This window comes from Peromyscus eremicus, chromosome 15, assembly GCF_949786415.1.
Source record: "Peromyscus eremicus chromosome 15, PerEre_H2_v1, whole genome shotgun sequence".
NCBI lineage: Eukaryota > Metazoa > Chordata > Mammalia > Rodentia > Cricetidae > Peromyscus > Peromyscus eremicus.
The window spans coordinates 4372127-4390197 of NC_081431.1; the positions used below are offsets into that span (position 1 = coordinate 4372127).

The window sequence follows — 18071 nt, forward strand, 5'->3', positions numbered from 1 at the left end:
CCTTCAAACCTGAGCTGCGTTTCCAGCGGGCTGCTGCTCACATGTGTTCACGAGTGTTCATTCAACAGGTGTCTGCGTAGGGATCCATGGGGCTCATGCATTGAGTGCAGGGGATGGAGTCTCAGTGAGATTTGGGGGGCTTTGTTTGTCATTTGTTATTGTGAGACAGTCTCACTAGGTAGCACAGGCTGGCCTCAGACTTCTGACCTCCCTGCCTTGGCCTCCCGAGTGCTGGCAGTCATGCAACTGAATGAAGGGACTGCGGGGGTTACGCTGGCTTTCTCAAATTTTATTTCATTTTATGCACACAGGTGTTTTTCATGCATGTATGTATACCACATGCACACCTGGTGCCTGCAGAGGCCAGAAGAAGGTGTTGGATCTCCTGGAACTGGAGTTTTGGACAGTTGTGCTGGGAATTGAACCCAGGTCCTCTGAAAGAGCAGGCAATGCTTTAACCACTGAGCTATTTCGCTGGTCCTAGTCTCCAGCTGTCAGTTTTTGAGGCTGTTGTAAAGGACCATGAATCCGGTGGCCACAGTGAGCCACTCATCAGAATGGATGCCTTTGTGTGTTTCCCTGCCTGTTGTGGGATATCAGTTGAAGATGTGTTGCATTTGTTTATGCTGTAGGATATTTGTTTAATGATGCAAAGATGTGTTGCATTCTTTTATGTTACTTTTGTTTAACTCTGTGAAGCTGTGTTATTGTGCCTGTCTAAAACACTTGATTGGTCTAATAAAGAGCTGAATGTCCAATAGCTGGGCAGAAGAAAGGATGGGGGGAGGGCGCTGGCGGGCAAAAAGAATAAGTAGAAGAAATTGAGAGCAGAGTGAGGAGAGAGTGGGAAAAGGAGGAGAGGACAGCCAGGGGCCAGCCACACAGCCACCCAGCCAGCCCTGGAGTAAAAAGGAAAGAAAGATATATAGAATAAAGAAAGGTAAAAAGCCCAGAGGCAAAACATAATTAAAAAGAAACGGGATAACTTAAATTAGAAAAGCTGGCTAGAAACAAGCCAAGCTAAGGCGGGGCATTCATAAGTAAGAATAAGTCTCCGTGTATTTTTGGGGGAGCTGGGTGGTGGACCCCCAAAGAGTAAAAAAACCCAACTACATCCGCCTGGCCCAATTATGAGTCTGGGCTGGCCTGTGATCTCTTATGAACAGAATGGAGTGGGGCTGGAGAAATGGTCAGTGGTAAGCTGCTGTTGCACAGGGCCTGTGTTCAGTTCCCAGCACCCACATGGAAGCTCATAACCACCTGGAACTCCGGTTTCAGGGGTGGAACTGTGACCCCCCTCTTCTGGCCTCTGTGGACACTGCACACACATGGTGCACATACATACATACTTGTGGGAAAACCATGTAAAAATTAAATTTTACAAATAGACTTGACGTGAGGTGTCATTAGAAGGCCACCAGGCCTGGGTCTTTGGTGTCAGATGGGGCTGATGGAGGAATCTGCTTCTGTAGATGTGGACGCGGGCATCTTTCACAGGGCTCGTACCAGCCAGCCTTCACAGTTCCCGAGACTGCCCCAGGAAGGGTCCGGAGGGAGCAGGCTTAGCCCAGAAAGTGGATGGAAGTCAGCATGACGTTCTCAAAGTATATATATTGGGAAGACGGAGACGATGCTCAGTGGTCCACTAAAATGATGGTTAAAAGTTTAGTTTCTCCGAAGAGAAAGGATAATGGATTAAATGTGAGGCTTGTGCTGTTCCTTAAATGTGAGGACCCAGTTGTCTGGAAAACGCTTCAAAGCCTTAAATCAGTTCAGTGATTCAGAGGATTTTGTAAGTGGTGTCTGAGTAGTGAGGACAGCTCACATCCTGTAATGAAGCCAGCCTGGCTTTGGTGGCTGGTATAACCCGAGCTACAACCAGCAAAACACATATCTGACCTGCTTTAAACAACTGTTTCCTTTCATAATCGTCCCTACTGCTTTGTATTAGCTGTGCCTGGATCCCAGGAAATTCAGAAATGTTTCTTGTCACAAAACAGTCAAGAGGCTGTGATGTCTTGGTGTCTGAGACCAGACTAGGCCTTAGCCGAGAGCCTGGGCCGGCTGGACGGCTCCACATGACAGTGGGGGTGCTGAGGATGAGAGCAGATCTTAGCACATGGAGAAAAAAAACAAAACAAAACCCACCTAGTGTGTGGGAACCATGGACACCCTGCTGTCCCCTTCAGCGAATGCACTGGTAATACAGACTGGGCCTGAGCTCAGCAGCAGGCTTGCTCATTGTGCCCAAGGCCTTGGCTTTGATCTCTAGCCCCACAGAATTGAAAATAAGTAAGTTTTCAGGTGTAGTGGTGAGGGACTAGGGGTTGGACAGATCCCTCAGAGGAGTTATATAGAAAGGGGGCCACAAATCCATAGTAAAGATGGCAAATTTCTGGCCCCTTCCTCACACTCACACTGTTGTTCCTGATCAACAGCCTGGTGGGCTTCCCCCCCACCCACCCCCGCCATCAGTGGGCTGCTGCTGTGGACTGGTTGAAAGTTCAAGGCTGGATCAGGACATGTTTTCTTCAAAGTCATGGGTCATCAGCCTCCCTTTCTTCATCTAGGGGATGAAGGCCCCTTAAAGGCCCTGAAAACCCAGAGCCTTCAAGGAAAGACTGGATCTAGGGCTCAGGAGTCCGCCTTCTACAAAGCAGAGGGTCTTTCCCTGTGCGCCTTGCTGTGTGTCCTCACCTCTAAAAAAGGCTTCCTCCGGCTGACTATGCCTGCCGCGTCTGAGATCTCCCTGGTGCTGCCAACTGTGTTCTAGAGTTCCCTGCCTTTTAATTCTTTAACTGGCAGAGAAGACCACCCAATCTAGACCCCCTAAACATTACCAGTGGCACACACCTGTATTCGCAGACTCAGAGGACTAAATAAAAGGATCACCAATAGTCTGCAGCCAGCCTAGGCTACAGAGTGAGCTTTAGGCCAGCTCAGGCTACAGAATGAGACTTTGTCTCCTAAAAAAATTAACAAAACAAACAAAAACTCAAACTGAAATGGTTATAAAAATCTATTTTTGTACAATTCTGGGGTGTGGTGGATTTTAGCTAGATGCAGCAACCCATGTCTGTATTCCCAGCTACTTGGGAGGCTGAGACAGGAGAATTACTGGAGTCCAGGAGATTGAGATTATCCTTAGGCTAGAGTGGGGGGGTGGCACATGCATGTAACCCCTCAGCAGGCTGAGACAGGAAGATGGCAAGTTTGAGGGCAGCCTGAGCTACACAGTGAGAGCCTGTCTCAAACATAAAAATACCAATAGATCAGCCTGGACAACACAGTAATCATTATTACCTATCCACTGCTTAAACAATGCTGTTAGCTGAACTCAGGGCCTTGAGCAGTCTAGGCAAGTGCTGTACCACTGAGCTACATCCCCAGCCCAGTTCACACTGCCTGTTAACGACCTCCCCACCTAACATCTCTCATTCTTTGAGCCATCTTTTATCTTGAACAAACAGAGGAGAAAGAACAGGAGACCCAGTGGCTGGAGCAAATCTGTCCATAGAACATTTTAATCAGATTTCAGGGAGGCATGAAAGAGAATGGGAATTTCATTAGGAAATGCATATTTTTTGAGGATTCGGATACTGGGCTGCTATGTTAAGTGGTCTCACGCAGCACTGGGTGAGATCTCTAGGGGGGAGCCCCTTTCACAGATGACACCAGGTGAAGCTGGTCATGGTCCCTTTGCTGCCATACCTTCACATGCCTGTTTCACTCTATTGGGGACCCCAGCAAGGCCCCCCCAAGAAGGGCAAGCCTGGGAGTGTTGGGGTTGGGCTGAGGACTGGCTGAGGACACAGAGTCCATCACCCCAGGCAAGGGGCTGTGTTTGTTTATGCATTTCTTAATGCTCTCCTGCAGTTTCTGGAAACAGATGAACCCACTTCTTACAAACATCTGATTCCACAGAAATTGCCGAAGTCTGAGTTTCACTCCCACGTTCCCTCAGGAGGTCAAAGTGCAGGGAACTCTGTCTCCCTCACATCCTACTTCCTCCCCAAGAGGTCCTCAGCTAGCACTGATGTCCTGGACAGGAACCCACTGGACTGGTGGGGAGACATTTGCACAGGTGGAGATCTTCACCCACCCCCAGGAACCACGACTGTGGAGTCGCTGAGTGTGGTGGAGTAAAGGAACTCACTCACATGAAAAACGACTACTCAGCTGGGCGGTGGTGCCACACGCCTTGAATCCCAGCACTCAGGAGGCAGAGGCAGGTGGATCTCAGTGAGTTTGAGGCCACCCTGGGCTACAGATAGAGTTCCAGGACAGCCAAGACTGCTATACAGAAAAACGCTGTCTTGAAAAAAACAAAAAACAAAGAAAAATGACTACTTAATTCAAACTTTTAGTATAAAACTTTCCAACGTAGAAAGATGTTCGAGACTCAACAGGTAACACTGTCACGTTAGTCTTACCTATTTCGTATGTGTGTAGGGGGTGACACACACGGGTGCATTGCCAGGCAGCCCAGGCTGGCCTCAAACTCTCAATCCTCCTGCTTCAGCCTTCCTCGTGCTGGGATTATGGGCATGTGCCACGAAGCCTGTCTCCTTATTCATCGTACTTTTCAAATTTTCCTGCTGGGTCATCACATCTAAATACATATAAGACCTGCATTCATATAACCACAATACCACCATCCAGCTGAAAAAGGAAATCTAGGGGCTGGGTAATGGCTCAGCAGGTAAAAACACTGACAAGGCAAGACCTGACTGAGTTCAAATCCCCAGCACCCACGTAAAATGCCAGGCATGACTGTGGGTGCCTGTAACCCAGCTATAGGGCTGGAGACAGGTGGATCTGGGAGCTCACTGGTCACTTGGCCAGGCAACCTAAATAGAACTTCAGATTTAGTGACAGAGTCCAAGGCAATTGGTAGAGTGACAGAAGAAGATAGGGATGTTCTACTCCGGCCTCTACATGATTGCTCACAGGCACCTTCACCCACACAATTGGGGACATGCATGCACACGCGTGCACATACCGAGCAATTCTTGTAAAATATCTAATATCTTGCCTTTTAGAAACATGGCTTTTAAATACTGTTTGGATGTGGCTGGATTGGTCAAAGAGGTGGAAGCCAAGGTACACACAGGCAGGGTCCCTGTTGCGGCAACTCGCCAGTGGTTTGCTTCAGTCCTGTACACCTCCACCTCCTCTGTCCCTTGCAACTGACAAGCTCATCTTTTGTATTCTTGACACGGGGTCTCAACCTTGTATTTTTGTCTGTCCAGGAACTCACTAGGTAGACCAGGCTGGCCTCAACCTCGTGGAGTTCTACCTACCTCTGCCTCCCAAGTGCTGGGATTAAAGGTGTGGGCCACTGAGCCCTGCCAATAAACCCATTATTTAAACTCAGTCCATGAACAGTCATACCACAGTCATTAACGGCTGAGGCTGTGAGGATGGGGCACTGAGAAGTTGGACATTTCATTAGTAGTGGGGGAGAAACCCCATAGGTATTAGCAACCCAGGGACAGCCATGACACAGATTTCTTCCTGAAGTTCCAGGTGAATACACCAATGTCCAAATACATACACCAATACGCCAAATCTCCAAATGTTAACGCCCAAGAACTCCCCAGTGGCTATCAAAAGGCTCCTCTCCAAACTGGAGTTTGAGGATAAAATCTATCACAAAACAAAGGGTCGGGGAGAGAAACAGAGCCCCATAAAAACCAAAACTAAAATTCTCAGTCAAAAAAGCTAATACAGGGAGAGAGATGTTTAGCAGGTAAGAGTGTTTGCTGCTCTTCCAGAGGACTCAGGTCAGGTTCCCAGCACCCGCCTGAGGGGGCTCACAGCAGCCTGAAACTCCAGCTCCAGGGGAAGCTGATCCCCCTCCTGGTGTGTGTGAGCACTGCCCTCACATGCACAAATCCAGACATACATAATTCCAGAGACGGCTTTCACAGAATTTATTTTTTCTTTTTTTGTGTGTGTTTGTGTGTACATGGAGACCAGAAGTCTATGTTGGGTGTCTTTTTTTTTTTTTTTTTTTTTGAGACAGGGTTTCACTACACAGCCTTGACTGGTCTTTCTGTGTAGGCTAGACTAGCCTTGAATTCACAGAGATCCACCCGCTTCTGTCTCCAGAATGCTGGGATTAAGGTGTGCACCACCTCTCAACCTATCATGCCAGGACTGGGCAACCCTACATTCACACCACAGCACTTGCTCTGGCCATATTTCTGTTCATGTTCCTCTGAGACACGCATTGCCTATTCCACTGCCTTTCAAGTGAACCACTCAGTGGCTTGACTATACACACCAAGAAGCCAACACAACCATTAATTTAAAAAACATTTTACGGCTGGTCATGGTTGGTAGAAGCCTTTAATCCCAGCATGTGGGAAGCAAAAGCAGGTGGATCTCTGTGAGTTCAAGGATTTGAGGGCAGCCTGGTCTACAGAGTAAGTTCCAGGCCAAGACTACATAGTAAGACCATCTCAAAAATGAAGAAAGTGTGTGTTTGTGTGTGTGTGTGTGTGTGTTTGTGTGTGTGTGTGTGTAGGGGCAGCACACGTGATACATAGTGCACATGTGGAGGTCAGAGGATAATTTGTGGGAGTCAGTTCTCTCCTTCCACAATGTGGGTCCTGGAGATCAAAGTCAGGTCACAGGCTTGGTGGCAGGTCCCCTCACCTGCTGAGCCATCTCACCAGCCCTCAACTGTCGACATAAAGAATTTGCCTCTTCTGGAGGGCTCTCTCTTCCCAGGGCCTAGATCTGGCCTTTTGTTTAAATTTTGTTGGCAGAGAAATTCTTAAAAATGTGCATGAATCTTTTGCCTGTATGAAGGTCTGTGAACCACGTGTGACGCCCAAGAAGGCCAGAAAAGGGCGTCAGATCCCCTGGACTGGAGTTACAGATGGTTGTGAGCCATTGTGTGGGTTCTAGGAATCGAGCCTGGGTCCTCTACAAGACCAGGCAGTGCTCTTAACTGCTGAGCCATCTCTCCAGCCCTCACAAGGAATTTTAAGACCCTCTCCAATTCAGCCTCCCTTTTCCAACAGAGACAGAATATTTTCAGTTTTCCCGTTGTTTTAGTTTCAATACTCTCATGTCGCTAACCCCTGGCCTAAGAAGCCGTAACTCCCCGTTACAGCCTAGGCCTACTCATCGCTGCTTCTACACTGCTGTGCCTGCAGGACAGAGCTGGGCTTCCGAAGACTCCAAGCTTCATCTGCGGGCCTGGCTGCTTCATAACAAAACAAATTAAAAATACATACATACATATATGTATATTTTATATACAAAATTTCCAAGCGCAAAGTAAATGTTGTATCACATAGGTCCAATGCCATCAACATTTCTTATACATTTGCTTAATCTACCCCTTCTCTTTGCTTAAATACTTAAGAGCAAATCCAAGATACAACATCATTTAACTCTATCAACATGCGCCCCTTTAAACTCAATAAAAATGCAATTAGAATTAACATTTTTATTTGGGGCTTTTTCATTACATATTCGACAGTCTAGTTTTATTTGAACGTCATACATCACACTTTGTCTTACGAGGGCTGACAGTGGGATATTTTGACAAGAGTTAAGTACAACCAACACAAACAGCACTTCCTAGAGAGGTTGGAAAGCTGCAATAATCACACCCCTCATGCTGTTGGACCACTCTCCCCCAGCAGGCTCCTCACCTCAGCACCACTGGACCACTCTCCCCCAGCAGGCTCCTCACCTCAGCACCACTGGACCACTCTCCCCCAGCAGGCTCCTCACCTCAGCACCACTGGACCACTCTCCCCCAGCAGGCTCCTCTATCTCAGTGTCACTGGACCACTCTCCCCCAGCAGGCTCCTCACCTCAGCACCACTGGACCACTCTCCCCCAGCAGGCTCCTCACCTCAGTGCCACTGGACCACTCTCCCCCAGCAGGCTCCTCACCTCAGCGCCACTGGTCTTGGGGCAGACAGTTAGTTGTGCCAGCCATCCAGAGTATGTGCAGCCTCTACTCACTAGATGACAGTTACCTCCGCTGCCACACACACAACATCTTACCTTACAATAGGCAAAAACGTCTTCACCTCTACCAAAGGGCCCCTTGGGAGATAACTACCATTGGTAAGAGGGCCCCAGTCTCCTTGGAGTTCCCCAGTCACTCGGCTTCTGCACTAGGACTGAACACCTCTCAAAGGTCACTACTAAGTAAGTGCTTTAGTCACAGGGTCCAGTCACATTCATGCCAGACCAAGTTCATCACTCCAAACTCCTCTTGGCACCATCTCACATCCTGAGTGTGGAAAGGGGCCTTTCAAGATGTGACTTTGTCAAGTCCAGCCAGAACCATCTAGTGGGACTCCTCCAAGCTCATTCTCCCATCTTGCCAGACAGCATTTGCTCAATGGAAATCCACTGCCTCACCTCACAGCCTGGTGTGCGAGCCTTGCCTGCTTGGGCACTTCTGAAGTGAACTCAATCACAGAACATAAATGCCACAAAAAGCACAGAACCAAAGCCACCTTCTGAAGTCACAAAGTGATTTTAAGGCAAAGGTCAGTTCACTCCGGAGTGCAGAGTGCTGTCCTACTAAAGTAGGTACCAAGAATGCCTTGTTAGCTGGAGAAAGCATGTGCCAAGATTTTGGTCTTTATATATTATTTTTAAAAACAAAATAAAAATAAACATTGCTCTGTATGAATATACTGATCTCAATTTTTTTTTATTTAAAAAAAAGATTTATTTTATTTATTATGTATAGTGTTCTGCTTGCATGTATGACTGCAGGCCAGAAGAGGGCACCAGATCTCATTATAGATGGTTGTGAGCCACCATGTGGTTGCTGGGAATTGAACTCAGGACCTCTAGAAGAGCAGTCAATGCTCTTAACCTCTGAGCCATCTCTCCAGCGCCCTGATCTCAAATTTTAACAGTAAAACAGAATCTACAAGTCCCATAAAGTGGCCTCACCATAAGGCTTTTCCAATCGAGAAAACCAGACAAACCTAGATGTTTATGATCTTTAGGACATATCGAGCAAGAGCAAAACAGATTTTCCAAGCCATGATTAGTAAATTTCTCTGAAAATGGATAAAAGTATATAATCACCAAGAAAGGAAGCAGGTGGCAAGCTACAGGCCCTATCTACAATGTACCATGTAAGACACACAATATAAGAGGCTGTGGCCAAATCTCAGAGTGTAAGTTTGCTGAGACCCCTTTTAGGTCTGATGTTATATTGGATAACAAATGTCTTTAACTGGAGCATGCCAATCAACCCTAATTTATATACACTTTGAACTGGAAGGATCTATTTAGAAATGAGGACTTTAAAAGAAACTATCAGTTCCCAGACAAATTATGTTCAAAGACCTATGGAAATGAAAGCGTAGGGAAGAAACAGAGGCTCCAGCCTCAGGTTTTCTTTTTAAGAATATTTCCTGCACAGCTGGGCGATGGTGGCACACACCTCTAATCCCAGCACTCAGGAGGCAGAGACAGGTGGACCCTGTTAAGTTCAAGGCCAGCCTGGTCTACAGAGTGAAGTCTGCACAGAGAGGCCCTGTCTTGAAAACAGGCAGACAAAAAAATTAATTTCCTACACAAATAATAGCCTTCTCCTTTATCTTACAAAACAAAACCCTAAAATTGTGAATTAAGTGCCCGTGGAACAAAACCAAGGCCAGGCCCATCTTCTGTGTGTTCCTCTGATGAACTGGACTAGCAACGAGCGGGCTGCTGTGCAGAGCCAACACCAGTCTGCAAGCCTCCAAGAACCACCTCACGGCCTCGCACATAGTGAAAGCTGCACATCAAGAAAACCCCTCAGAGCATGTCCCCCTGGGATGCCTCGAAGGCTGCAAGGCAGCTGGCACTGATAGCATCTGAGGACACTGACAGGTCTGTGCAATACTCCACAGGCTTTTTACCTACCGCAGAGGGAGACCCAGCCCAGGACAAGCAGAACAGTGCACTGCACCTGTACAGAGTCACAGTTACTTTCAATGAAGTCCCCCGGGCAGCAGACCGTGACCTGGATACTGAGAGCACCGACTTCCAATTCCCAAACAAACAGAGCTCATACATCCAGATCAATTCTCTTCGGCCGCAGCGGGTAGCGCTGTCTCTGGGAGCAGTCTGGGACATGCTTTCTCTTCAGCACTATGTTCGAGGCTTTCCTGGCTGCAGTCTCAGTTGGTGTGGTTTCTACTTGTGTTACAGAGTTGTCAGGCTTGGTATCTGCTCTCCTGGAACAGCTGGAAAAGACTTCCTGGTTGATCCTCTGCAGCTGGATGACAGGCTGCATCTTTAAGACCTGGGAAAAGCCGTCTCCTTGTTCGATTAGCAGAGGCAAAGCCTTGGGAAGGAAAATCTCAGGTTGAAAGGTGAACACACAGACAAAGACACTATACACAGACCTGGACCTGCTGCCCTGCAATTCTTTAGATCAAGTCTATTACTGAGACCTGGTTTCTTGGGGTCATGGATATTTGACTTTATATTTTAAAATACTTACTTAAATGGAGGAATTTTAACTAAAAGCTAAGACTAAAAGATATGGCTCATTCCTACAATAACTGTTAGTGATATTCAATTTGGCAGGGGTAAGAGAATTTCAGAGCTAAGAATTTAAAGTCTGAAATCCCGCTTCTTTGAGGAGCATGCTTTAGGAATATTGGTCATCAAGAGTAGGGATCGGAACCTTCTGACTGTCATAAACGAAACAGTAAGCATTTTAGACTCTGGGGCTCTGCGCCTAAGAACTCAACCTCAGGCAGCCACGGGAGATGATACACAAATGTAATCCCTGTGCTCGGGAGACTAAAACGAGTTTGAAGCTAGTCTGTGGAACACAGCGAGGCCCTGTCCCCAAAATAAAAGAACTCAACTCCACTATTAGAACATAGAAGAAACAACAGACAGGAAGGAAATGAATGATCCCATTTGTGTTCCAATAAAGCTTTGCTTACAAAAAAATGAGGTCAACTGAATACCTGGCCCACCAACTCTGGATCAAGGATAGGATAAAAACAATAGATGATCAATTATCAGAAAAACATGGAATCCATATAAACTAAAAAAAATGCCACAGAAAATGGACATGGGAACTGGGGAGGTTCTGAAGGAGTTTAAAATCATTTCCATGTACTAGGAATTTATTTTCATGTTTAGGTAAAATAAATGTCCCAATTGAAACCATGTGGTGATGACCCTGAGGCTCTCCGGCTGGAGTAGTGTAACAGAGTGATTAAGAGCACAACTCCATGGCTAGCACACAGCTCAGGGTACATGTGTGTGATGAGCACATGCCAGGCCTGGGTCCAGACCCAGCACAAAAGCAGAAACAACAGCAAACAAGTTCTGAAGCCAGATATCCTGGTTCAGGAACTCGGTTGAGCAATACATCTGGGCTCTCAGTGCCTCAGTCTTCTCTCCATAAATGGGGAGAAGATACCCATCTTCTGGGTTAGTGTGAGAGTTAAGTTAACTTAGTTAAGTTAGGAGAGTTAAGCACAACAGCAAAGGCAAGGCAGACACCACATGCTCCATAAATGTCACCAAATTGTCCCAAAGTGCCCAACAAGCTGCCAGCTCAGCTCCTGAAGTATAACCTCACTGGAGAACCAGGGGAACACACACAGCTCACAGAGGTACCTGCCAGGCAGAGTATGTGGCACACAGTAGGCACCTGATAAATGGAGCTCTGGGTGTTTCTGCTGCTTAACAAACACACTCTGAACCACTTAACAGTTCCTGAGATCCTCCTGCAGCCCCAGACACACCCGACACCGACAGCAAGCACCAGTCTTTTCCCACTCGATACACTTAGCGCAGCTTTTACCTTCATGGCGTCATTGATTTTCTTAGCTATGGCGTCCCCACGACATTTCAAATTTTCCACATGAGAAGCTGCAAGAAACCACCAAACAGTATTTTAGGTTCTTTATCTAGTTAGCCAACCATAAAGCCATTTAGATGCAATCCAGACAGAAATCTGTTAGGAACACTCACCTTAGTCTAATCTCCCTTAGACTACTGTGTAATCTACTATCTGCCAATGCCCTACTCAATTATCAAGATGAATAAGAGGGCCAGGAGAGCAGCAGAGTGCAATTCAAAGGTGTGCTCACAGGCTGCATGCTGAGCAGCCCCAGCTGTGCCCCAAGAGCACCAGGTATCTGTTGTATAAACACTCCTGCAGCTGACACCTCTACACATTATCAAGTTTTAAGGCAAGCGCAGGCTAAGATTTATTTTTAAATGATTCTGAATTTTATAAAAGCAAAACACAGGCCAGTAAGATGACTAAGCAAAGTGGTTGCAAAAAGAGTTCAGTCCCAGAACTGAGGCCAGGTTGCAAGGATGCAGGAGAGAATCCACTTCACAAAGCTGTGTTCTGATCTTCACATGCATTGTGTGCCGACTGCTGCTCAGGCATTCCTTCACTGTTATTAGAACCTACTTCTCTAGGACTTCAATGTAGACTGAAGACCAACAACTCAACAGGAATTCCCTGGGACTCCAGCACCAGACTGGAAATTGCCTGAACCTTGGCCTTTCCATCAGGACACAGACATAACTGAACCACCTGGACCATGGCCTGTAGGCCACTCTAATAACACTCTGTCTCTCTCAAATTAATTTCATCGGTTGTTCCTTTAGAGAGCCCAAACCTTAGCATCCTTGTGTGCATTAACCACCCTCACAATGATCCAAAAGTCCCTCTTCAGTGTGCACGCTCGTGTGCATGCAGTCTTTCCCCCTTCAGTGTGCACGCTCGTGTGCATGCAGTCCTTCCCTCTTCAGTGTGCACGCTCCTGTGCATGCAGTCCTTCCCTCTTCAGTGTGCGTGCTCCTGTGCATGCAGTCCTTCCCTCTTCAGTGTGCACGCTCCTGTGCATGCAGTCCTTCCCTCTTCAGTGTGCACGCTCGTGTGCATGCAGTCCTTCCCTCTTCAGTGTGCACGCTCGTGTGCATGCAGTCCTTCCCTCTTCAGTGTCTTCAGTGTGCACGCTCGTGTGCATGCAGTCCTTCCCTCTCTGTGTGACTAGTAACTTACAGCTCTGACAGCATGTCACTGCCAAGACTAGGGTGTTTTAGTACAACTCTGACATGAGTGGGCACTCTGTGTCACAACAGTAAGCTTAGAGCCCATGCTGGGAGGAACTAAAGTCCCTTCTACCAGGTTAACGACCTCAGAAACCACAAGGGATAGAACACGTGTTTAATGTTTTAGATGTTAAATTTTGAGATAATTTAAGTAACAACAGATAACCAATCCAACATGAGAGCAGTATGTCTTCAAATTAACACATTTAGTCGTAAGTGTAAATTAAAATTCTCAGTAAGTGACTATCTAGAACATTCCAGTGGATCCTGAATATACAACAACGAATCTTACTTCTGTGTGTGAACAGGGCAGTCACAGTCTTTACTGTTGCTGCAGCTTTACTAGGAGTAGCAGCAGCCATAGTCCCTGGCTGTGACCTCTTCTCTAGGTCTCTTACAAATTAAGTTCTTTTTTTTGTTTTGTTTTTTTGTTTTTGGTTTTTCAAGACAGGGTTTCTCTGTGTAGCTTTGGAGCCTGTCCTGGAACTTATTCTGTAGACCAGGCTGGCCTTGAACTCACAGAGATCTGCCTGCCTCTGCCTCCCCAGATTAAGTTCTATCAATGACTACTACAAACAATTCCTAAAATACCTCATGCCACCTTTTTTGGTTTTTATCTTCCCATTGCTGAACAATGCCTGTTTTTCATCTGTTGTACAAATGAAGAGTGGTTTGGGCTTGTGTGTAAAATGGAGCTAGGCTCTAGGCTTACATACTTACCGATTTTCACACCCAAGTGTGTGATGGGTATTCTACAATTGGGCTAGATACATAAGACATTTAATATTTCTGGCATGACTACAAATCCCTTTCACCAATTTTATAATTTTATAACACCATCCCTTACCCCCAAACATCCTCCAACTTTTTTAGAAGGGCCACTAGAGGGTAGTATGCACACCAATGAGAAGCCTGGAATCTCCTGGGAAGAGGACGAAGTTCTCTAACCCTGGGATCCTTAGTAGTGATCACAGTACCTGAGAGTACTCAAAGGCTACAACAGGGCACAACCACGGTATCAGGCACTTCCTTAATCAAAGAGGGTGACGTCAACTCACAGGGGACGATAGTATGGATAGTTTGCCTTAAACAGGGATCTGGTGCCAAATGGACTGAGAAGAAGAGGGTCGAAGGCAGATGGATAGGATACACTCTCCCCAAATAAGGAAATATATCAAAAACAGGAGAAAACGGGAACCAGGAAACACGATCCACAGCGGGAGAGAAGTGAGGAAATTCCCAGGATAGTGACGAAAGGGTAGACAGGATGAAGGTTTGCAGCATTGGAGGGCAGCTGGTGAAGACTGAAATAAGAAGAAGGATAACGTCAAGTGTTCACCACACTTGGGATTTACAGTTCTGGGTGAAAACCAGAGACAGGACAGAAGGGCTGCAGTAACAGTGTTCACACTGAAGGGTATGCACTTAGTGTCAGGTGTAAGGACCCAACAGACTGATGTTTTTCTACAGGAATGAGATTAAACGTAGTATGTGGACAGCTGGGCATGGCCCATGCCTTTAATCCCTGCACTTAGGAGGCAGAGGCAGGTGGATCTCTGTGAGTTCGAGGTCAGCCTGGTCTACATAGCAAGTTTCGGGAAAGCAGGGTCTACATAGAGATACCCTGTCTAAAAAAAAAAAAAAAAAAAAAAACCCAAAACCCAAACAAAACAAAACAAAAAGTGAAGCTGGTGAGTGCAACGAGTCTTCTGAGGAACTGGCCTGTGAAAACAAGGACCACGGGGACAAGGACACACCCAAAGCCTGCTCTGCTGTGGCCATCACATCCTGTGATCCTCAGGCCATTTCAGAGCAGGGTTACAAATAACCCAAGACGGGAACTGCAACTGGACAGAATCAGACTCACATCTTCTAGAATCCAATGTTACACTCTAAAATATCACTTTGCCAGAAATCACATACTATCTTCCTAAAAATGTAAATTCACAAATAGGAAAAACTTAGCTCCAGGATAAAGAAAGTTTCCTGATACCATTCTAAAATTAAATGTTCAACTATGAATTTACAGTACCTTTTCTTTTTGAATTAAGTAAATTGAATCCTCTGCATTCAAAACTAAAAGGTATCTGCAGTGTGTGGTAGTGATCACCTTTAATCCAGCACTTGGGGGGCAGAGGAGGTGGATCTCTCTAAATTTGAGGCTAGCCTGGTCTACATAGTGAGTTCTAGGCCAGCCAGAGATACACAGTGCTTCAAAAACAAACAAGATAAAACAAAAAACCAAGTTATCAATAATTCTAGAAATAGAATAAAAGACAAGTTTTCAAAAATAAAGACAAAAGGGGAGAGTGCACACACTTAAAAACAATCTCTAACAGTCAGGCAAGGAGACAGATACCTGTGACCTCCGCACCCAGAAAGCAACAGCAAGAGGACCACACATTCCAGGCCGTCATGTGCTACACAGCAAGACCCTGTCTCAAAAACAAAACACAAAGCTACACAAAACTCATAAAACGTGTGGCTATACTGCATATACATAAAAATTATTTTCTGGGCTGGCAAGATGGTTCAGCAGGAAAAAGCACTTGCTGCCAATCCTGACTGATTCCTGGAACCCATGTGGTAGAAGGAGAGAACTGACTTCTGCAAGTTGTCCTCTGACCTCCACATGCTACTATAGCATTCACGTGTGTGTGTATGTGTGTGTGCGCATCCAGTGCCGATGGCTGGCCCAGTCCATGTAAGAGACAGGGTGGGCTTCCCCAAGTGTCCTCTGTGCCTCCTTCTCCACAGGCTCCACAAGAACATCTTCATGATGCAATATGTATCATGCTTACCAATGTCAACCAAAGTTCTTAAGAGAAGTTCAGAACCTTCTAAGGCTGATTAACTTACTCAGCACAATGGGGAAAGAATAAAATGTTTCAAGTCCAGAGCCAAATTACCTGAGCCATCTTTAGTGCCCTTTACCGTCATGTATGCCCTCCTTTGTAAGTGACCCAACATTAGAGGAATCCTCTGACATGCACAAACAGACCCCAGTTTCTGTCAACTAGAGAGAGCTAACAGTGCTGTCAGACAGCATCGTAGGCCACAGCCTCTCTGTAACCGCCTACCTGACACTCCCAGAAATGCACTAAAAAGATCTCAGTTTACGATTGTCCCCATTGTTATTGTAAAACTCCACAAAACTGTTACCACACTGCAACTGCACTCCCTGGCCATGTTCACTCCTATTTATCTCCAAAATAAACTATCTCTTTTCCTCTTTAAGGTACAAGTTCTGTAGCCCAGACTCAAAGCTGAACCCTGAAGTGTAAGTGTCTGTGAGCGCTGCCCACAGACTGCTCAGCAGTGCCTGAAGCCAGACAGCATTACAGAAAACCAGAGGGGCCATCTGAGCACTCTGCTTGCAGGGCGGGCCTGGGACTCAGAGTGACTCCAGGAGAACGTTACACCTCTCTGCCATCACTACGTGTTTAATGCAGGGTAACGGGGAAAGAACCTCTTCATTTCAGGGGCTTTACACTGATGACTATTCAAGGTTGCTCCTGACAGACGAGAACCACGTCTTATTGGTAAATAGTTAATCAGTACATAGCTGGGGGAAAAAGTTTGCCCTTACAAAATGTGGAAGTTCAGAACCTCTGAGAACACTCTTCCCTAGCTGCTTGCTTTCTAAAACAGAGGGAAACGAAAAAGTGGAAATGAAAGATTGAGTAATGAGCCCAGTTTTGCTTCCGGGTCACTGCCTGACTAAACAAGGGAACATGAACCTCCAAGGCCTGCAAATTCAGCAGAAATGCACTAGCTGAGAGCTTCCCATTTACTTCCAATGTATTTCCTGAGCATGAACAAGCAAGCATACTCCAAGAGGACACACGGATGCCGTAAGTCAGTGAGGATGGAAATCAGCACTCTTGCTGAAAACAGAAACAGGTTACACATGTGTGAGCCCACACACCTCACTCTTCAACAGCACTGTGGTGCCAGTCTTGTTGTGGAATATTAGTTGCAGATGTGTTACATTTGTTTATGCTGTGGAATATTCGTGTTAATGATGAAAACATGTGTTGGATTCTTTTATGTTGCATTTGTTTAACTCTGTGAAGCTGTGTTACTGTGCCTGTCTAAAACACCTGATGGTCTAATAAAGAACTGAACAGCCAATAGTGAGACAGGAGAAAGGATAGGCGGGGCTGGCAGGCAGAGAATAAATAGAAGGAGAAATCTGGGAGGAAAAGAAGAAAGAGAAGAGAACAAAAAGAGGAGGGCGCTAGGGGCCAGCCACACAGTCAGCCATGGAGTAAGAGTGAAAGTAAAATATACAGAAGTAAGAAAAGGAAAAAGCCCAGAGGCAAAAGGTAGACAGGATAATTTAATTTAAGGAAAGCTGGCTAGAAACAAGCTAAGCTGGGTAATAATATTAATAATATAATAATTATAGGTAACAATATAATATTATAAGTAATAATAGGCCTCTGTGTGACATATTTGGGGGTTCAGTGGTCGGCCCCCAAAGAGTCAAAGAGCCAAAAAAGTACTAAAAACAAAACAGAAACCCCAACAACTACAGTCTCTCTTGGGCCTGTCAAAACCTTCACCCAGGGGTTTTGATCTGGCCTCAGCCAGGTGTCTGATCTTATTGGTCAATTCTTTTGTTCCTCGGACTCAGATCTCCTCCTTTTGATAGTAGCCATATGAATTGCTGGCTGCTATTGCACAGTGGCTTCCTTTCACCCGAGCACACCGTTCCAGGCTCATGCTACCCACTGTTTGAGCACCACGCCACTGCAGACTAGATGCTACTTCTGGGTCCTGAGGAGATGACTGACCCCTCAGGCAAGGCAACAGTGGCAGGACTTCTTTACTACCCCAACCCACACAACCTGGCCAGGACTGTTTCACTATGCAGACCCTGGCTAGGGAACAGTGGCTACAAATTTGCCTCCCTGTAAAACGGAAGGAACCATGTGCTCCAGCGGGGTACAAGTGGGACTCATCAGCTTCCCTTGTTTACAACC

At 46.2% G+C, this 18071-nt stretch overlaps 1 protein-coding gene and 1 long non-coding RNA gene across 3 annotated transcripts in view; both read right to left on the bottom strand.

Moving 5' to 3' along the window:
* Nucleotides 1–18071, bottom strand: part of Nsl1 (NSL1 component of MIS12 kinetochore complex) — a 33003-nt gene that overhangs the window by 5788 nt on the left and 9144 nt on the right. Inside the window, exons 5-6 of one of the 2 annotated variants that reach the window (XM_059280721.1) lie at nucleotides 11816–11883; nucleotides 9156–10330 (exon numbers count right to left, since the gene is read on the bottom strand). The exons of the other annotated variant lie outside the window; for it this stretch is intronic. Coding sequence (XP_059136704.1) covers nucleotides 10052–10330; nucleotides 11816–11883 — 347 coding nt within the window. The 3' untranslated portion in view covers nucleotides 9156–10051. Of the gene's footprint in view, nucleotides 1–9155; nucleotides 10331–11815; nucleotides 11884–18071 lie in introns of those variants that run through there. 2 annotated transcript variants of the gene reach the window in all.
* Nucleotides 7451–8695, bottom strand: LOC131925403 (uncharacterized). The gene is made up of 2 exons (XR_009383240.1): nucleotides 7921–8695; nucleotides 7451–7838 (listed from the first exon to the last, which is right to left on the bottom strand). It is a non-coding gene; the product is annotated as an uncharacterized LOC131925403 (long non-coding RNA).